Source organism: Coptis chinensis, chromosome 2, assembly GCF_015680905.1.
Source record: "Coptis chinensis isolate HL-2020 chromosome 2, ASM1568090v1, whole genome shotgun sequence".
Lineage (NCBI taxonomy): Eukaryota > Viridiplantae > Streptophyta > Magnoliopsida > Ranunculales > Ranunculaceae > Coptis > Coptis chinensis.
In genome coordinates, this window is record NC_141457.1 from 102576283 (window position 1) to 102598884 (window position 22602).

The 22602-nt window shown below is 34.8% G+C and overlaps 3 protein-coding genes across 3 annotated transcripts; all 3 read left to right on the top strand.

Annotated features, from left to right (window-relative positions):
• The first annotated feature begins 411 nt into the window (after positions 1–411).
• On the top strand, positions 412–4063 carry LOC147519812 (uncharacterized). Its single transcript, XM_086594193.1, is given in 4 exon segments — positions 412–510; positions 3201–3347; positions 3577–3705; positions 3805–4063. Coding segments are annotated over 4 exon segments (567 nt in total). The 3' UTR covers positions 3997–4063.
• An 11760-nt stretch (positions 4064–15823) lies between these two features.
• On the top strand, positions 15824–18001 carry LOC147519813 (uncharacterized). The gene has a single exon (XM_086594194.1). The coding sequence runs from the start codon at positions 15824–15826 to the stop codon at positions 17999–18001; it is 2178 nt and encodes a 725-aa protein (XP_086450320.1).
• A 54-nt stretch (positions 18002–18055) lies between these two features.
• On the top strand, positions 18056–19116 carry LOC147519814 (uncharacterized). The gene is made up of 4 exons (XM_086594888.1): positions 18056–18184; positions 18280–18459; positions 18542–18601; positions 18733–19116. The coding sequence occupies exons 1-3, from the start codon at positions 18059–18061 to the stop codon at positions 18560–18562; spliced, it is 327 nt and encodes a 108-aa protein (XP_086451014.1). The 5' UTR covers positions 18056–18058; the 3' UTR covers positions 18563–18601; positions 18733–19116.
• Positions 19117–22602: the final 3486 nt, after the last annotated feature.

The window sequence follows — 22602 nt, forward strand, 5'->3', positions numbered from 1 at the left end:
AAATACTAACAAATAATAGGAGACAATTTACCATTGAGAAATAAGCGGAACCATTGTTTATTCTCAAGAGTTCCGAGTATTGTAATTCTTAAGCTAGTAAGCTTGATAAAGTATAATGAAATTAATATTACAACGTACGTATGTAACAATTGACCAATTTATTTGGATGCGTGTCGAATACAATATTGTGCTGGGGGTTCCATTTCAAGTGATATAGGTGATTGCTTACTCATCCGATAAATATAGATCAAAATCAAGCCAAGTAGTTATGATTCTCCTATTTATAGGTGATTGTTGCGGCGTGACTACTGATTGAGGTCATCAACACCTATTCTATTCGATGTATGTAATGTGATTTATTGTATTCGACTCGATGTTTGTGTTGGGTATCCCTCACCATAATGTTGGAAAATGGGAATTGGGTACGCCAAGACATTGACCGCAAAGTGTTCTTTGCGGGCAGGACTGCAAATTGTTCTTTGCAGGCAAGACCGCAAAGTGTTTTTTGCGGTATGTTCTCCTAATATGTTTTTTGTACCCACTATATAAGGGAACATAAAGAAAGAGAGAAAGAGCAATAGAGGCACCAAAGAGTGAGAGAAAACCTTTAGAGAGACAGATTCACTCAAGAGGGAAACCCAACCCTTTACCTTATAAAGAGAGAGAATAGAGATTTTAGTGAGTTTGAGAGATGAGAGAAGAGCACTGTAATCCTTTTCTAACCCTTTTTCATAAAATCATTGCTCTTGTGGAAGTAGGTACGATTGGTCGAACCAGGGTACATCTTTGTGTTGTGGGCTTTACTTTCTTTGCTTTATTATTACTTGTTTGTGATAGTTGTTGATTCCTTAGAAAGTAGGGTTGGTTGGCTTGATTGGTGGTAGTGAAAAGTTAGACCTAGATTGGAGTAGTTGAGTGTTCATATACAAGCTATCCCGAGAAGGGGATTTGATTGGTATCGTTTCCCTAATAGTTTGTGGCCATCTCTAGAGAAATACTGCTTAGATTATCCCCACGTTTTACATACTTTATGCATGGGGAATCAATATTCAAAGAAAGCATCCACACAAAAGCCAATGCGAGGTTATACCGATTACACTTTGAGATGGCCTGGCATCATGTATTTCAATGCAAAAATATTGTTTTGTCATGTTTAATCGTCCTACAGATACGTAATATCGTTGTCAAATATACAAAATTGGCAAAAATATTGAGATATACATCGATTATGATATGGCCATCAAATCTCTCAACTCACCGAACCATTTGGCGATCTTGAAGTTATCTTTTGCCAACTCAGAATTTTTTATGTCTAGCGTAATCTAACAATAGCAAAATGTGATCATGTCTCCACTACACCAATTTTTTAAAAAAACAAACGACCCATAAGGGCCCATTAACGAGGGTTAGTAGGGTTTTACGACTCAACCAGTTTTGAACCAGAGTTGAAGGTATCTAGGTTGACATTTTAATGTTGAACCAGTTTAACATAGAATCCGGTTTCATGACCGGTTTGAACCGACTAGTTCAACTTAAAAATTGGTAAACTCGGTGGTCCAAACATAACTCAGTTAAAAAATCGGTTCAATTTGGTGGTTTTTACTCAAACCCATCCAAGTTGACTCAACCAAAATAAATGCTTTCCTTTACTAACCTTAGAGCATCTCTAGGTGGTGGAAGTATCACCTGTATGTTTGAGGCCGAAATTTGAGCCAAGTATCCGCAAATTTTGACCAACTCTAGGTGGAAGCAAATAATAGCTGTAAATTTGGAGCAGGGTCTACCATGCACGACATTGATATTATCACGCAATATTACCACTATCGCCCCAAGTTGAAAAAAGTTAAAAAAAAAAAAAAAAACCCCACGCGACATTCCCACTGTCGCGCCAAATTGAACAAGTAAAAAAAAAAAAACCCCCCACACGATCGACATGGGCAATTGCGCGCGACATTGTCACTGCCGCCGCCGCATCCGATCCGAAACCGCAAATTTGCATCCATCGATGCAGCTAGACAGGTGATACCTCCGCATTTGCCTCCACCTAAAGATGGTTTTTCGCAAAATTCCGAATAGTGGAGGCAAATATGCATGCGATACCTCCACCTAGAGATGCTCTTATGTTATTTTTATTCAACCTAGCCGAGTTTACTTAATAAAGAACTAGCTAGATTTTATTTGAACCAGTGGTTTAAACCGGGACCATTATGACCCAATCTGATTCTGAAAACCATGGTTAGTAGCTAGCCTTTGTTCTAGTACGACTAGGGCTGTCAATGGATTGGTTTGGGTCGGGTTTTGTAAAATTTGAACCCGAACCAATAAGAAAATTGGGAACCCGAAACCGAACCGAACTGATAAGAAAATTGTGAACTCAAAACCGAACTGAACCGATAAGATATATTGCAAACTGAAACTGAACCAACTCAAACCAAAAACTATAAAATCAATTAAATCATAAATTAAATCAATTAATTTTAGCCACACAATTAATAAACATATACAAAATTAATCATAAATATTATGAAAATGCCATCTTATCGGTTCGGGTTCATATCGGTTCGGTGGAGAATAAATCCGAAACCAAACCAATATCTTATCGGTTCGGTTCGATTTTGGGTCGGTAGTAGGTAAACAAAATTACTAAAACCCAAACCATTTTTTATCGGTTTGGTTCGGATCGGTTATCAGGTTATCGAAACCATTTACAGCCCTAAGTACGACTTTACGAGTGCTTGTTTCCGTGGCCGTTATTTTCCCGCCTGATATTTCGGTGAAAAATTGAAGTATGCCGCCCAAAGGTCAGTTTACCCCTAAAAATTTTAGAGGCAGTGCATTTAGCTAAGGATTTACTCTCTCTCCCCATCGCCCACTAAATATTTTAGTTTCCACTGTTCCAAGTCGTCTCTCTCTCTCTCATTTTTATTTTTGGTGCTCCCGCAGTCGATTTACACTTTCTTTCATCTTTGTCAGAGCAAGCATTGAGCTTAATTTTCACGATCTATACTTAAAGTTCTAGGATAAGGTCAATTCAACATCATTGAATAAAGTGATTTTAAAAGTTACATATGAGAACTGCAAGGTACCTCTTCTAGCTTCCCCTTTGCCGCATTTAATTAATATCATAGCTAGTGATGAAAAAGTACGTTAGTATTATTATTATTATTATTATTTTATTGTTTTTCTTCCCCTTCTAACAGGTGCTTTTAAGGTCTGAGCTTATAAAGTCGAACTCGGAAGAACGTTCTTTGCTGAAAAATCTTGGAAGCTGGCTTGGAAAATTTGCAATTGGAAAAAATCAAGTACAACATGCTCATGAAATTGACCCAAAGGTGTTAATAATTGAGGTATGTGTCCGTCTTTAATCCCTTTTTAGTTATAGAGTCCCAGAAACAGATCGAAGGGCATATTTTTTATTAGTGTTATTTGTAGGGTAATAACTATTTAAGATTCTAATGCATCTTAATTGGATTGTCTTAGGCATATGAGAATGGGTTGATTATTGCTGTGAACCAGATTCATCTGCTTTTAGTTATTTCAGTGCTTTACTTTTATGTCCAAGTACTTGTGATCCAGGAACTGGAACCATGCCAAAGTATTGCTGCATATCAGTCTCCCAATCCTTGGACCATGGGCATTCTTGGTTTGCTTTCTGAAATTTGTGCACTACCAAATCTGAAAATGAATCTCAAGTTTGATATTGAGGTATATTTATATTTTTCTTTTGAATTTTGGTTTCAAAGTTTGACTAAAGTTTGTTGTCACGTGCAATTATCTATTTTCCATTTTCTCTTTGTATTTTAGGTTCTATTTAAGAACCTTGATGTATGAAAGATCAAAGATGTAAAACAAACTTAACTTCTTAAAGATCGGGTTAGGGAAGTCGAAGGAAATCCTTATTTTTCCAACAAAGATATTGGGGCTTCCCAGCCAAAGAACGTTTCTAAAGTCAACTCTGGGACCGTTTCTTTAAATCAAGTTGAGATGTTGCCTTAGGTTGCAACTCAGTCACATTCTGTTAGTCATTCACAATTATTATTTCAGGTTTGTATGTTCAAATTAGTGTTCGAGATTTAAGGTTTTTGTATAATTCTGTGTGTTATTGCAAACCTGTTTGGGGGATGTAGTACACTGCTCCACTTCATTTAGCTCTTGGTGTTTTCGTTCATGGGGAAAAAATGGTCCCTTAAGCATTTCTGAGAGGCTTCCTTTTGGTCAGGGACTCTCACAACAAACCCTATCTCAATCGTCATTTTCTGTGAGTCAGGTCTTCTCTAATTATCACCTCATGCATTGTTGTATGATAATTTCTGTTGGGTTTCTTTTTGTTAAAGATTTTTTTTTCTCCCTCAGCTACCAACACTGATTCCATACCTCCGAGCTAATATTATTAGTGCGTTAGGCCTTCATATGCACTTTCAAAGGTTTGAAATTTTTCATTGACTTTACTTTTAACTAGTGTTTTAGAAAAGTACTTTTAACTAGTACTATAGTTGGGGAATGTTAAGTTTTTGACACGATGTTTTCCAACAATATTGTCCCGGGTACAATAGAGAGGGCAATTAAAGAGATAATGACTCTCGTTAACTGTTCAGCGCAGTGTTACAATGGCAACTCAAACATCAAAAGAGCTTGTTTTAAAGGTTGCACATCTTTCCCGTCTTACTTTTTTTTTTTATATATATTTATCAATTCCATGCCTGTTAATTCCGCTGTTTCGTTTCTTAAAATGAAATGATATGGAAGGGTTATGCAATGGAATATGATGAGAGTTGTATTTGGTAATCACAAGTGAATGCATTGCTCATGAATGTCTATCATGTGTAAGGACTCGAAATTTGCTTAAGTGCAATTTGGCAATTTATTTATACTTAGGTACAATATGTTTTGGCTTAATAAATTTTGGTTACATGGCTGGGCGCAAGCTAACTTTCTGAATTTGTTGGGAGCATTATACTTTAGCTTAGATTAATAAGCTAGCAATCATGTTTGTTTAAATTGTTCCTTGTATCATAGTATTTGCATGTTTAGTGTATGGACATAGTTGTCTTAGTACTTGCCACCTCCTACTTGGAGCTAACTCAAAATGAAGCACCTCCTACTTGGTGTAAGGAGGAGGTAAGTCCTTAGTTGACAACAACATTGGTGGTAGAATTGAATTACATGTGGAACTACATAAAAAGCTTTGGATAAATGATGGATGTCTAGGAACTTGAACTCAATTCAAGGACACAATGGTGGTAGTTTAATAACCTAATCTGATTTACTGATTGCTCAATATATTTAGAGGACTAGGAATGCTTCTTCAGATGATTATGTCGTTGGAGTTTAAGATAGGCAAGTAAAACTATTATATAATGTGATGCGAAATAATTAGCTAAAACTTTTAGAATTATTAGTCGTCTTCTTGTTATGTAATACTTGATCAACTTATGATATGTTGCAATGTAGTTAGGAGCAGCAACTATGAGCTGACTTCGAACTCCATTTTGGACACAGTTAGAGTTGGATTTGCGGTGGAGTTAGGGTGGTGGTATGCAGTTAGTTAGTATGTGGTGGTGGTTTGCAGGTGGCCAGTTAGGGTGGTGGTTTGCAGATAGTATACTAACCTTCTTGTAGGGGTGGATTACCATATAAAGATTTTTGAACAAGGTAAATCTATTTTTATTTGTTGGTTAACTTTGATAAAAGGACACCTCACACTGTATAGATGAACTAACAGTCCTGATGTAAATTATACATTGTTTTTAGTAGATTTTAGATGCGATAGAGAAATTAATGCCTTATGAGGGAAGAAACTAAATTGTCTCGAGACGTAAGGGTTACTTAACTGTTCTAGCATTCGTCGAGACGGTTAAGTAGCTGGGTTAAGCAATGAGATATATCTATTGTTATGATTTCTAGGTTATGACATGATTTAAGTTTATGAAATGTTGAAAATATAGAGTAGATGTTGCCGAAATTTTTGTAGGTTTTTTTTTTGGATTTTCTGTCTTTGTACAGTTTGGGTTTTGCTTGGTTGTCCCGTATCACGACCTGAGTTTCGTAATGACTATAGATGCCACGTGTCTTTGGTATTCAGTTATTACGAAATTTAGGGCATGACACCTGAAAACAACATTATGAGTTGTTCATTCCCAAATAAAGTTTTCTATTGATGTACGTATGACTTGCTTGGAATAGTAGGAAGTTGAGTGCCTTTGTTGTATACATTAATGTTGTGATGGTTCCATCGACTAAGTTTAATTGTTGCTCTGATTGCTTGGCAACAATGATGATACTTTATTATTATCTGTTGATGCAAAAAATGGGCTCAAGTTATCATACCTGGTAATCCCATGGATGTGAAACAAGAACTTGGGTTTTATGTGGGTTTAAGTACTTATAGTCTTTCATTATTTTGAACGTTTTAATAGGGTGATTGTCATGTAGCTATTACTTTTTTCTTAGCAATTCTTTAATTTGTATGTTATTAGATTCTTCTTGAAATTATCCTTCTTAAGCGAAGCTTGGAACTATCCTTACGCAAACAGGTATACCTAACAACACTCCTTTCTCATTTTTGTTGATTTACAACTTGTTTCCAAATTTTTAAGAGTGAAATTTGAAGAGAAAATTGTGTAAACCTATAGCAATGACATGCAAATTATTATAACAATTTATATAGACCACTACAACAAAAGGGTTTTGTTGCAGTGCCTTCTTTTGCACAATTTGTTGGTAAAAGATATCAATTGTGACATTGTAGGCGTCCCTAATAGTTTGTCGATCTATCCGGCTCAGCCTAACTTAAAATTACTTATTGCCACGTCTTTTGCATGACCAATAGGGCGTAATTAATAATTTTGTTAAAATAATAAATAACTTTTTTGATAAAGCTATCTACTGTGATGCCATTAGCACAGCTGCTATCCAACTTAACAAATGTGACGCCTCGACTATTGCAAATTGTTTTCGTTTATAGATGAAGTTTTTTTCACTTTACCTTGCTGGGACGACAATGGCGTCGGTGATGTACTTTTTATGGGGGCGGGATATTCTAATTTAACAAATTTTTCTTGCGGGCCTTTTTTATTCTTGCCTTCTAACCCTAAAAATTGGAAAACCCCTCCCACCCTTTTCTTTTCTTTACAGCCAACGAATCTTCTTCCCTCTTGAAAAAAAAAAAAAACAAAAAGAAAAATGTTCTTCCTCGTTTTCCTCCAGTGTGGTCAAAGCTTAGGTATTGTTCTCTCTTTTCTTTCTTTTGATTAAATTTGAAAGTCTTAATTTTGGTTAATCCTCCACACCATCAAAGCATCGACTTTTGGTTGGTTTAATTTGTGTTTAGGGTTAATTCCACATTTACCTAACGAAATTTTCAGATTAGAGTTTTGGGTATCCTCCACCACTGTCAAATCTAAGGTAAACTTTGACTTTTGTATAATCCACCACCACCATTGTTAAACTTGTTGCTCTCAGTTCAAAGGTTAGTTGATCTTCTTAGTTGAAAGCTACTTGATTTTCTCTCTCTGTTCAATGGTTAACTGAATTTTTTGTGTTCACATTGATCGACGACTTCGACAGGTAGTGGAACCATTAATGCTAAAATAGAAGGTCTTTGTTTTTTCTTATCATACTGGTACTTTTGATTGTAGTGAAATAGAAATAGATTATGTTTAGAAAAGCAAATTCTATTGAAAATGGTGGATTTTTATGTCAATGAGTGTGCTGGTGGGATTGAACTGCAGTTTTAGACTCTTTGAACTTATTTGTGAATTCAAAAGATCAGTAAATTCATGTTTATATTGTGAATTTTGTGAAATTAATTGTTTGAAACAATTTGTTTTTGATGTACATTATAGTGTATCAAATTTTCAGTGGTGAATAGAAGCTGTTGGCAATTTTATGGTGGTAATGCAGATGTTCTTTATTAGTTGGTATTGTGTATAATCATGGTTTTCCTTGGTGGTTCAATCTATTCCTGGGTTTGTTTTTATTTATGAACAAGTGGTTAGGGTGAATTTGCTTGTTTCTTTCAATTTCATTTATTGGTTTTGATTCAATTTGGGAAAGTTAGTTACTGATTTTTTTAATCATATATAATAGAATAGGATATGGTGTTAGGATTATTTTGTGAGAAACTTTGGTTGGAGGAGTTACTGTTTCCTGAGACTATACCATCTTTGTCTCTCACTGCAGTTGTGGGCTTACATGGATATATGATAGACATCTTTGTTAAGATTTGGGCATTTAGAAATCTATAACAGGCGGAGATATTGATGTGCGCGACCAGCGATTTGATAGTCTTTGTGTGGCGGCAATGGGGAGGTTTGCTACTCCAAGTAAGCATATTTTCATTTCACCTTGAAATACATAAGTGTTTGCCAGTTTTTATTCTTTCTAATATTAAATTGTGAAAATTAGAGTTCCTGTAATCAGAAAAAAGCTCCCAACGAACAATTGGGGTGGTTGTAAACTATCCAACAAGCTAGGATGGAAGCTTGGATGCTGCTGCTCAATTTCATTTTTGAACTGTACGTAGTTTGCCAGAGCGGTAGCAAACTATATGTAGCTCCTCTTTGGTAAGTCCTAAATCTGATTTCTAAGCCTTCCTTCCTTCTTTTATGAAATTGCTTAGGAGGCACCAAACAGTGAGATGGTCTAAGGGTCCAGGAGCATATAACTTCTAAGTACAGTTACTGAGAATGTGTCACTATAGTTTGTTGTTAACCTATTCATTGATGTCGTTGATGTGCATGCATTGAGATTCTATTTTTTTTAGAATCGCATTGAGATTAACAATCAACTAGTTGACCCTCACCTTTAAATTTTAATGGTGAAACAAATAATTTAGAATTTCTTGTAAAGAGGACCTATTTTAAAATGTTGAAAACAGTATTTGTTGGACACATTGACTACGAAGTGAAGAGATACATCAGTTGATTGTGTTTTGTTATGTGCTGAATATATATACACCTAACATACCTATTTGAATGGAACAAATTTTGTCTTGTAAACTAAACTGAATTTAATCAACTCACTTGTTCTAATATAGTTTGTTTTCCATATTGTAAAAGGTTGGGAACTTAATTGTGGCAATGGTGTTTGTGCATATACTAGGTCCATAAGTTTGACTTGGTTTACATGTATCGCTTATTTGAGTGCATTTTTTTTTAAAGGTTAGTTATGCATTGCTTATTTGTTGTACCAGATTGGTTGTTCGGTTGTGGTAGATGAATGAAGAAATCTTCAGTAGATGTTCAAATCTGCAGATTGTAAAATCTACTTTTGCAGAATGTGTATATTTATATTAGTTGATTTATGTAAAGATTATTTGGTATGATGTATTGTCAAAGACTAATTGTCTGGATGCTTCAAATACTTTTGTACTGGATGATAATAGTTAATGAAGTATAGTTTGTTATGATTCATTATTAATTGAATGTGGTGTTTTTATTGTATTTGCATAAATTTCATTGAGTACGTAGAATTTTAAAAATGAAAAAGATCGTAATGATGAGTAAAAGGTGTATAATATCTAAGTATGCTATTGCAACCCTAAAGGTGTGGCAAATGTGTTGGCCAATGAAAAACAAATTAAACACCCTTTATTGTGATGCTCTTGGGTGCTGCTAAAGGTGCAAAACTTTTTACCACAAGTTAGTGGTGTAGCTTAAAGAAAACTTTTTGCAACGCCAAATGTGTTGTTACAAGTAGTTTTTTGTGACGCCAAGCATTGCAAATAGTTTGAATTTCTTTTAAAATTAATTTAGTTTAATAAAATGAAGTAGCGACGCAGATAAAGTATTAGCAGTGCAACTTGCCGTGGCTAAAAAATAGAAGCTTTTGCAACGCTCATTAATGCGTCACATTTGAGCTTTTGTGACCCACTTTTTAGCAGCACCTTCGTGACGCCTTGTTTGGTGTTGCAATTGATCAGTTGCGTCGTTTTTTAGGACTTTTAGCAACGGGTATGGCATTGCAGAAAACCCCTTTTGTTGTAGTGGACACCATATAGGACTTGTAAACTTGTATTGTTTTCTTATTTAACATTTGATGGCAACAACATAAAAGAGAAATTTCTACTAAGTGGTATCATATGTTGTAATTGTATTACATGTGATGCCATTTGATATAGTATCTTACTCTAAATAGTATGAGAAATTCACTTCATATTCTGAAAGTTGAAAAGGATTAGTTTGTATATATAACTCAGAGTATCATAGTATTGAATATGTGACTTAGAATATCATATTATTGAAGTATTATGTGACAAATAGTATCATATTATTGAAGTATATGTAACTTAGAATATCATATTATTGAATATGTGATTTAGAGTATCATACTATTGAAGTATATGTAACTCAAAGTATTATATTATTGAATATGTGATTTAGAGTATTATATTATTGAAGTATATGTAACTCAAAGTATTATATTATTGAATATGTGACTAAGAATATCATATTACTGAAAACACATAATCTTGGGTTGTATATAACATAGTTTGAGTGCGACAAGTAAGTAATGGGGTTTCTAGATGTTTTGCACGAAAGTTTTGCTTTTATAGAGGAAGGACAACAAGCATTGACTCTCTACAATAGTCAACACAGTGCTTCACCCACCACACTCAAGATAATGATTGGTTTTTTATCTTGCATAATAGGCATAATAGAGGAATATGACACTCCAAATAGTTTATGGCAGTGGAGTATGACAAATAAAGTCACACATGCAACCTCTCAACGGTACAAAAGACAATATATGTTGCATATATCAAATGAACTTGACATTTAATATTTCCAATGTCAAATAAACTTGACATAGCGTCCACTAACTTTATTCCAATGTCTAATGTACTTGACATTGCGTTGAGTTGAGTAAGTTCATGTCCACTAATTTTATCCCAATGTCAAATGAACTTGACATTGATTTTTTCTAATATCAAATGAACTTGGCATTGTGTCCACTAAGACCAAGTTCATGTCCAATAACTTTTCTCTAATGTCAATTGAATTTGACATTGCGTCCACTAAATTTATTACAATGTCAAATTGCAATACATATAAACTTGACATTGGATTATGAATTCATGACCACTAAATTTTTTCCGATGTCAAATGAACTTGACATTGGATTCTGACAAAGTCAAATGCACAAGTGTTCATCCAAGAAAGTCCCCTACTTCAAATATTAGCATATATACTAGGGCCTCATATACTAGAAAGTAAGTATGAAAAGAAATGTAAGTCGAAATGCAGAAAAACACAATGTAAGAAACCCCCGTCTTCTTTCAATCATAATAGCATGTGTGTGATACAATAAATAGAATATGAGAATCGTTGTTGTAGTTTGGTGTTTGACTTTTGGGTTACACTTAAGTGTTTAAGTTTGTGTTTTAACACGTAAATATTGTAGTTTGGTTTTTGAATTACAGCTATGTTTTTAAATGAAATTACAACTATATTTGGTATTTAAATGTTCACATTCAAATTACAGGATATGTGTGGTACTTGAGTGTTCACATTCAAATTATAACTACATTTAGGCGTTCAAATTATCATCAACATACTTCATTATGGTCCTTCATTATGATGTAGGCTTTGTACATCTCTAAAAGACTTTTATTCCAATATAGCTCTACCACTTTGCCATCGCTCAGCTCGTAATACTAATTCAATCCAATATAGTATTTTAAGAGGAGTATGCTACATATAGTGTTTTAATAGAAGTATGCTACATATAGTAGTTTAATGGGTGGGAGTATGCTACATATAGTAGTTTAATAGTAGTATGCTACATATAGTGATTTAATAGGAGTATGCTACATATAGTGGTTTAATAGGAGTATGCTACATCTAGTTGGTTAATGGGATATGAGTATGCTATATCTAGTGGCCTAATTGGAGTATGCTACATCTAGTGTTTTAATAGAAGTTGGTGAATGCAACATTTGTTCCCTCCGTATGCTCTAACAATCTAACCCCTCTTTTCTTTATATATATTCCTTCTTTTATAAAAAAACATCAACATCTAGGGTTAGGGCACGATTTTTTTTTTTAATAAATTCTCAATTATTATTGTTACTGCATAAGATCCAATCAAGCATAAGAGCACGTTAATTTTGTAAAAATAAAGGTAATTTCCCTTTAAATTCATAAGTTTGATTAACTTTTAGGGGTAAATAAGAGAAAATTTGGAGTTACTGAGTCTCATTCTTCACTTCGAATTTTATCAAGTATAAAGAGCACGAAGAATTTGATCTTTGAAATGTCAATAGAGATAAATAGTTTATAAAGTATAAAGAGCATGAAAAAAATTTGTTGGTTATGTGAAGGTTTTCCGTCCTTCATGGATTAGTAATTCTTGAATAATTGAACCTGGTTGAGCTATTGGTTTGAACTAGCCTATTAAGAAGCTTAATTTGTGCATTAGTTGTTGAGACATTTGTTCATTGTTGCTATCTTCATGAGTTTCAAATTGAGAAGTACATGTCAGGTCTGTGATCAACTTGGACACTTAGCTATTAAGTGCCAATTTATGTACTCTCCCTGTAAATAAGCTGCATGTGATGGGATCCGATTGTTGGGCATATTGCAAACAACAAGCAATATAGGAAGGAAGTACTTGAAGTGCCAGCATAATTCATGTCAAAGTTATTTACAATGGTTGGATGAAGCTGTTTTTGATAAACTTTATGGATCAAGCTCATCAACAAACGAATGCTTTAAGTATGGTCAGCCAGGCCATTAGATGCCCGAGTGCCCTTGGGTAGACTGTGAATGCAATACAAAAGACTGTTAAGACTACAAAATATGGATTAAATGTTGGAAAAAAGTATTTGAAATGCAAGAGATGCGAGGAATTTCATTGGCTTCGTGATGCAGTGAAGATGACATCAAGAAAGAAAACAACCAGTTTGACTGTGGAACCCATTGTTACCCTGAAAATGACTCTGTCTGAATTCTCAAAGTTAAATATAAATTGAAATATTTTAGCTTTGTAAGATGTATTCTAACATTTTTCTCTCTTTTTCTTATTGCAGCTTTTAGCCTTGTAAGGTGTAATCTGACATTTTTATGATTGCAAGTCCATAATGCTCACGATGTATGTATCTGAAACACTTGACAAGCGCTTGACCACTTTTTAAAACTGAAGCACTTATCTGTGTCCTTTTGCTCATTATGCTGTAACTTTTTCGGTAATAGCCCATTTTGTTATGTCTGTTCAATCATGCGAGCAGTTAAGATATAATCTGATGTAACACGTTTGCACTGTGAACACATGACAAGTATGAAAGTAACTTGTCAAAACTCCATAATTCTCATTTTAACATAAATTTTCTTTACTATATGGAATTCATAATGTAGTGACATACAAAACAAAGTTGCACTAACTAGACGCAATCTTAGGTAGTATGCAGACTTTTTAGGAAAAATAGTTTGAGATACAATGGTTTTATCATATGATTAAATACAGACTTTTATCATATGATTAAACTTCTTTTAAGTGATTGCTTATTAATCTCAACACCAGTTTTGTAGCACTTAAATGTTCTACTGCAATAAAATGGTAAATAACATGCACTTGTGCGTAGTACACTATTAGCAACCTAATGCCATCACAAACAACTTGCAATACAAATTGAATGCATTTTTATTGTGCGATATTTCATTTGTTGTTGGATACTAAATTATATGATACATATAGTTGTTTAGTGTTAGTATGTTACAACTTGTAGTTTAATGTGTAGCTTATTGACGCAATGTGAAGTTCACTAGAATCAATATGTCATTTATTGTTAGATACTAAAGTATATGATACATCTAATAGTTTAACAGGAGTATGCTATATTTAGTGATTTAATGGGTAGGTTAGTGACCGCAATTGAAACTTCTTCACCCTGTTATTCTGGTTTTGCCCTTCAAAATGTGTGGCTGAAAATCCTGCGCATGCGAACTTTGGGTGCACCCTAGGAGCCCTCTTATGATAATTAGGTAAAACTTGTTTTTTAGACAAAAAACCATTTTTTGGGGGGTTTTCACTTTGGGCGCTAAAGGCAAATTCACTGCCCGGATGTATTAGACTATCTGCTGAAATATTTTGAGAAATATCGTGTGAAATTTGTTGGTTTGTTAAAAACAATTTTTAAAAAAACTTACAACCAAACATGTTTATTCAAAAACTGTTTTTGGAATAAATAGTTTTTCAGAAAAATACTTTTTAAGAAAAAATGAGATCCAAACACCCACTAGTCTTTTGGGGTGATTTTAATTCAAACACTGGGTTTGTGGGTTATTAAAACTTGGATTTTGGTTTTGTGAGTGATTTATGAAAACAGGGAGTGACTCTCAAGGACAAAACTGCCGAAAAAGTAACTCTCAAGGACATCTTTTTTTTCGTAACTCACAAGGACCGGGTAGATGAAAGGTCAAGTATACCCTTGACGCAAAATAAAAAACGGATTGGGTAGATGAAATGTCAAATATACCTCTGACGTGAAATAATTAACGGCCCGGCCCAGACGAAACGACTTGGTATATTTAGTATGAACAATCATTGTTCATACCTTTAAGCAGGTGTGAACACTCATTGTTCATACCCCCAATTACGAACATTAGCTATGAACAATGAGTGTTCATATCTATTGATGCTATGAACAATGATCTAATAGGTATGAACATTGATCTAGTTATGAACATGGATTGTTCATACCTATTTGGGAGTATGAAAAATCACTGCTCATACATCAACAATGTTCATACATCAAACATGAACAATCATTGTTCATGACTACTTTGATTTCAAATATAGTATGAATATTCAATATTCATAGTCCTTGGGTATGAACATTCAATGTTCATACTCAAATATGGGTATGAACAATCACTGTTCATACATCAATACTGTTCATAACTTCATAGCTCATGTTTGAGCTATGAACAATCAATGTTCGTATGAATATTGATTGTTCATACCTATTTGGGGTATAAACAATCACTGTTCATACCTCAACATAATGTATGATTAGTAAGAATGCCGCTAGAGTATGAATAATCATTGTTCATATACGGAGGGGTAAAACTGGTATTTAAAAAAATCTATGTTTTATATCTATAATAACACCGAGGGGGTAAAACAGGTATTTAAAAAAATATAAAAAGTCAGGCCAACTTATTTTGTCGTTGGAGTTCCTAGTTTTGAAATAGTGGGTCCGTGAGCTGCTTTTCCCCAAAATTTGTTTTTTTGAGTTACTCACAAAAAACAGTGTCATGTAGAGTTACTTTTTCCAAATTGTTACCATGGACTATTTTCTTGTTCTGAAAAACACTGTCCTACAGAGTTATTTTCAGGCAAAATTCGGCCCAGTTACTTGAAGATTTTATCCATCAACATCAATTTAGAAATTAAATTGTCATCAGAAGAGAAACCATCAAGGGAAAACATATTTCCAGCTTTCTCTAGCATATATAGTTTGAGGTGGCAGAATATAAGCTGTTCTTTGAAAGGATATACAGAACATCTTCATGCCTTCTCTAACATATATAGTAGTGTCTATAAGCACCTGCTTTGAAGCTCGATCCCGATGATGGTTGATGGTTGGAGTGAACACCTAACCCTCGCCCAAAAAACCAGAAAAAACAGGAAAAAAAAACGGTTAAACCAACTTAACAGTTTTAACTACCCAAACAGGACAAAAACTCTGAAGTCTCAAAACCATGTAAAACCAACTCTCTCTCCCTCTCACTCTTCAAGAAAACCAATACTCAAAATTGAACCAACCCCTACTTCTTCTTCTTCTTCATCAAGAAAACCATATTTTACGTTGATACTAACAATGGGTAACAAGAAAGGGAACAAGTCTTCTTCTTCTAGGCGCAATCAAAATACTACACCAGCACCAACATATCAACTTTCACTAGATGAGATCAAGTTTTCAAAGATAAAAAGTGCATTTACGTATGCAAGACAAGGTAGCCACGTTAAAGCATTGAAAATCATGAATGAGTTGCATGATCAAGAAGGCAGTGAGAATGCTTATCTTTACGAAGTCCAAGCAGAAGTTGAAGAAGACATTGCTTCTTGTAATGATAATGACCCTGATTTCGATGAAAAGTATATGAAAAAGGCAATCCTAAATGCAAGAAAAGCTGTTAAACTCTCTCCCAAGTCAATTGAGTTTGCTTGGTTTTACTGTTATTTGATTTCGGTTGTTGCAAATGATTGTAATGCGTGTCGAGAAGTAATTCAAGAATGTGAAAGAGCACTCGCGATGTCCAACCCCAATGATCCTGCTGATGAGTGCTTGGTATATAATGGACTTCCTACTGCTGCAGAAAGAATTGAAGCTTTGAGATATAAGATTACTCTACTTATTAAAGATTGTAAGGAAAAGAGATATGATATGGTAAGTGCTTACTGGAAATCTTTGAATCTTGATGAACAACTAAGTTCTCTTCATGTGAGTGATAGTGATCTTAAGGCTTATTTGAGTTCCTTAGAGAATAAAGATGTGTCTGTGATTATGATAGATTATTTGTCTTTTGTTGAAGCTCATCAGCAATGGAATTTCTGGGAATGTTGGTACTGTGGTAAGAAATTTGATGATTCTGAATTGCACTTTTGGCATGTAAAGAAGCACTTGTGGAAATTTTCGTCAAAACACAAAAAGGTCTTGCCTTCTTCACCTGACCAAGATTGGTGCTCAATGATTTCAGATGGAAAATGGAGACCTGTAAATACTTCTGCTGTTTTGCCGATATTTGAAGAGCAGTTGAAATGGGTATCTTCCGTACGTGATAAAGGATCAACTAACAGGGAAAATATGGTCGACAAAAAGGACAGTCCCATTGATGATTCTCTCAGAACAAGCACACTGGAAACCTCAACCAGTGAGTCTGAGGTAGAGAAAGAGTCAAAGATGGAGAGAAATCGCTCTGACAGTTCCTTGGAAAGAAGGCGCGAGGATGTTTCTAAGTTTGAACTAGTTGCATATGACGTCGTGCAGTGTGCGAGAGGATATTATCTCGGAAAAAGTTTGCCGCTGGTGAAAGATCTTGTTCATGAGTTAGTCCTTGGAAGTATACAAACGATGTTGGAAACGGTTCTGGGAAGTGATTTTCTCACTGCAGAACATGTTAATAAGCTGATTCAGTACACAATGAACAAGCTGAAGGGTCTTCATCCTAATTCAAGGCTTTCTGAAATTGGCTTGGACCAAACACATCTCTGTATCTGCTTGCTAGATAGTCTCTCACTTCATCCTATTTATAGTTTTGTGAAAGAGATATATCGACTTACTAAAACCATGGACTTAAAAGACACCGATGAGTTACTCAATATCAAGGAGAGGGATGTTCTTGACAATGACGATTTCTGTATTGTTATAAACAAGCAGTCACTACCAGGTGAAATCACTTTTACTGATGAAGATATGGAGCAACCTAATAGTGATGTTTTGTTGAAGTGGATTTTAACTGGTCTGTCCATTGAGGAACCACTGGCACCATTGGTAGACCCGAGAGAAGAAAGAAAAAGTCAGGTAGACAATCTTTATCAGACACTTGGGAGGAATATTGCTACCTTACAGGCATTGTGTGAAGAAAAATGTGACAACTTGAGCTACAAGGAAGCTTTGGCGCAGGTTTGGGGTGCCTGTTGTAACGAACTCTACTTAAGGAAGGATAACACGGAACATGTCCCTGAAAGTTATGAAACAATACTCCAGAGGCTGGAGTCCTGGAGAAGACGCTTGTTGAATTTGAGAGGCGCAGATAATTTTCGGTTGAGGGTCATAACGGATATTCTTAAAGAATCACAATCACTAGCTGTAGGAGATGAGCAAATTTTGCTCACTACTGGTGTTTGTGACTGGGAAATTCACGAAGATAGTGATGCAGCAAGACAGGGCTCCCTACATCAAGCAGAGACTTTCATAATAGAAGCAGTCAGGAGAGTGAGTAAAAACATTGACTTAGAGGTGAGTTTTTTTTTGTTGGGTTTTTCGGTACTTTAATCTGTTAGACAATCCCATTTAATTTATCGTTAAGCTTTTAACTTTGGACTGCAGCTCATGAAGAAAGATGCATGGATAAATCGAACTGCAAAGGAAATTGAGAAATTGGAGCTTAATATCACCCTGTTTGCTGCTGATGATTACCGTGTACCTCTGTCACATATTGCGCAGCCATACATTCTGGTATTGCACTGATTTTCAAACTTGTGTTTTAATCATACGGCGTACATTTCTCTATATATAGACTTATTAATTCTTGGTTCCCTTAACATTTTCAGGCACAGCTGGAGGAACGTGCGGACAAAGATGCTGCAGAGAAATCTGATGCTGTAAAAGAAGCAACTAAAGCTATTTTTACTCCTAATGCCGGCGAGACTGTCTCTAAAGGAAATGGTCAAATTCAAAAGAAATCCAAGAATAAGGGAAAAAAGAAACACAAAAAGACTACCGAGCTAAAGGTTTTAGTTCTTTACCTTTTTTGTTCCTTGCCTTTCAGTTGTGTAATAATTAGGGGCTAATACATGTTGCTTGTAACTTCAGACCTCTGGTGGTAATGACTAATGAGCATTTTCTCCTTGACCAGAGAAGTGAGAAGCAAGTGTAAGTTTCTCTCTTTCTCTTACGAGACATAAATACAGGAGTTCCCATATTTCAAGTCCTTTGCCTCTGTTACTTGTCACTACCAGTTTCTGTATGGTAGTTTATGATTAGTTGTTCGTATCATGCTGCAGTTATGTTGCCTCAGATGCTCATCCAGATATGGAGACTATTGGTACTTCGGGTGGTGATGACTTGAACCAAAACGGAGAGGATTTCAAACTTGAAGAGAAGCTGGAGAACCTAAGGCAGTATGAAAATGCTGCTAAGCAGAATGTCCTTGCACAGAATAAGGATGCTAGTGAAAGTTCCAGAGACTGAGGAAGCAGAGTTGCCTCTTGATAAAGATATCTCTGGCAAAACGTAAACTGCATTGGACTTCAGAGCAGTACCACTGAAATGCGAGGAAACCAGTGTGCACTTTTGTTGTCTTTGAAAGAATGAAGGAATCAAGTGGACATCATAGTTTCATTTGTGAATTATGTTACAAAAAGTATATCTATATATTTGTGATTCTACTGAACAGAATACCACCTATCCATGATAGTGTAAGATTCAAAAATTCAGAGAGATGATGTTGAGTCTAGTGTTTGACACTATGTCTTTAAGACAATATTGCCCCGCTAAGGTGCTTACGGTTCTTGCGACAATTTGTCTCCCAAGATACAACGATCTACCGTGTAGAAGAAGCACTTCAATCTACACGTCTGTCGAACCAATCAAGTTATGCTTGTACTCCCACAGTGAAAAGCTTAGAAGAAAGTTGATAAATACAAATGAATCGTGAGTGTCGATTGGTGTATGCTATGGATGCATGGATTTTATCCGTGAGTCAAAGGCATATGGACGTTGCCTTATATAGGTGTTGGCCTGATTATCCAAGAGTTGTGTTGACTCTTTGAAAAGGTTTGGAGACCTTTCGATCAGGCATTGTGTCTGTTGAGACACTAACTTGAATGGACACTAAAATGTTTCAAACAGACATCAAACCAATGTTTTGAAAACCGAACCGGTAATTAAACCGATTTTTTGTTAAAATGGTTCAACTAGGTTCAAATAGGTTCAAACATGGTTCGACTCGGTCGGACCGATTGATGTTTATTTAGCAAATTTTTTAATAATTACAATAATAAAATGAATAAATACATGTTTTAATTCAATATTAATTGGTATTATATATCAAAACGAATTTCTTACACAAGAAACACATAGCAACATGTTGGTTTGGAGTTTCGACTATCTGGTTTAACATTATCAATTTTTCAAAAAATAAAAAAATAAAAAAATAATAATAAAGGTGATCCGATTTAGAGCTGAACCGGTTTGCCGGTTCAACCACAATTTAAACTTAAACCGATGGTCCAACCAAAAACTCAAGTTATACTTGACCTGAACTGAAAATTTACCGGTTCCGGTTGGACCCCAGTTCAACCACTGATCCGGTCCGATTTTCTAAACACTGCATCAAACCTCTTTGAACCGCCACTTGTTTGTTTTATCCACTTCTGCACAAATATTTACATAACTGCCAAGTTGGCTGCAATAGTGACACATACACATCCTAGTTTCAGTTTTTTCCATTCAAATATCTAACAAATTATAGAAGGTTAAGCAATGAAACTGGCCAATTGTCACGCCCCAAATTTCCAAACAGGGATTAATCAAGATATGAATATTTCAATCGTCACCCTATTCAATCATCTGAAAACCCAAGGGTGGAACGAAAAGCTAATAACTAACCTAAACACAATATTAAAAATCTGAACTCAAATTAAAACAGAAAGAACAACCTTTCATTTACGAATTCAAAAATAACTAACCAACTTTATTACATCTGTCTCAAAACAAAACCGTACTCTTTAGAAAACTTAAAGCAGAAGAAAAGACTCCAAGAATGAATCCAAATCAAGCGTCCTCATCCATTGCACTCCACCATCTATGTTCTCAAGGACACACCCACGTTGCAAAAGAAAACAAACATAGGTCAGCAAATTGAATTTGCTGATATGAGTAAAACTAAAATAAAATATATAACACTACATTCAATTTTCTAATAAATAAATATAACGTTACCGACCATTTTAACTTGGAAGACAAGATAGTTCCGTTTTCCAAAAGAACGTGTAGTTTCTTCCAAGTAAGCTCACTATACATAATTTCAAACTAGTAAACAAACAAATTATACCTTACTTTTAATCCATCCCGTTGTGTCAGGATAGGGCAACATCTCTGCATAAAATGTTAATAAGTCCTACCCTCCTGCAAAACAAACTTAGATTTCTCAAATGTAAGCTTTTAAAGTATATATCTATTTCACTCTCACAACAACCACCATGGGTATACATAATCAGACTGGAGATATCACAAATATCAACATTCATAACATCACCATATCCATAATATCTTACAAACTAGATACACATCTTTTACTTAAAAACCACTCGTCTACTTATGAGAACGAGGAAAATCACATCTAGGGATTACATTCATCCCTCGTGAGTATCACCTTACACAAACCATGATAAGCACCCAAAACTGTGTTATAAACCTCGTAGAGACACTACATATTGGTTGATTATGTGATTAATAAATGTAAATTAAATGTATTTTTGTGCTTTCATAGGTTTCAGTAGTTAACGACAAAATTCTAGTAAAACCTGCATTTTAGCATGAAAACGATGTATGAAATAGTGCTTGAACTTGAAGTCTTCTCTCTCAGCCCATTTGAAGCTCAAAAATGCCGAAATAGAGCCGTTGGACTCAACATCGATCATTTTCGGGTCAAACCGGGACAACTATGCAGAAAAGTCGTAAAACTTCTAACACTCATATCTTGTGATTCTGGACTCCGAATTTGACAAGTGAACTGTCAAAACGATCAATGCGGTGAGCTCTACGCAAAGACGTGAAGTTATAAAAGTCATGTGGGCCCACATAGACCCACCATCAATCAAATCACGTGGACCCATCACTTATGTGGCATCTTCATTATCTTGTTCATAATTGGAGACAAGAATTGTCACACCCTAAATTTCCAAAAAATTTAAAACAGGGAATATCCAAGATATAATTATCTCAATCGTCACCCTATTCAAAAATCTGAAAAACCTAGGATGAAATGAAACCCTAATAACCCATTATCAAACACGACAATAAAAATTTGAGATCAAGCTAGATCAAAATAACAACTCTTCATTCATGAATTCACGAATTACTAACCAACTCTATTTCATGTGTTTCAAATCAAAACTTTACACTTCATAAAATTTATACCAGTAAAACTCCAAGAGTGAATCCAAATCAAGTGTCTTCATCCACTACATTCTACCATCTATGTTTCCAAGAACACACCCACGTTGCAAAACAAAGCAAACATGGGTTAGCAAATTGAATTTGCTGGTATGACTAAGGCTAAATACAAAATAGTATAGCAGTATGTTCAATCTTTCAAATCAAGAAATATATTATTACAATCATTTCAACTTGGAAGACAATTTAGTTTCATATTCTCAAAACGGCATGCAGTTTCTTCCTAAGTAAGATTTCAACCCTCAATATACATTTCCAATAAATATCATATAACATTATTCATCACTCTCACTTTCCAAAATAACTCACAATATAATTACCACTTACATTCCACTTATTACATACACATATGATAACTTATTTAAATATGAGTTTGATACACTTTACCTTTAAGCCAGCACGTCGTCTTAGGGTAGGACAACGTCTCTGCATAAAAAGTTAATAAGTCCTACCCTCCTGCAAAACAAAGTTAGATTTTCCAAACGTAATAATTTATAGTATACATCTATTTTACTCTCACTGCAACCATCATGGATATATATAATCTGGCATAATATATCGCCAATATTAACATTCATGTCACACCACCATATCCATTATATCATAATATATTACTAATATTAACTAACATTATTCATATCACACCACCATATCCATCATATCATAATATATCACCAATATTAACTAACATTCAT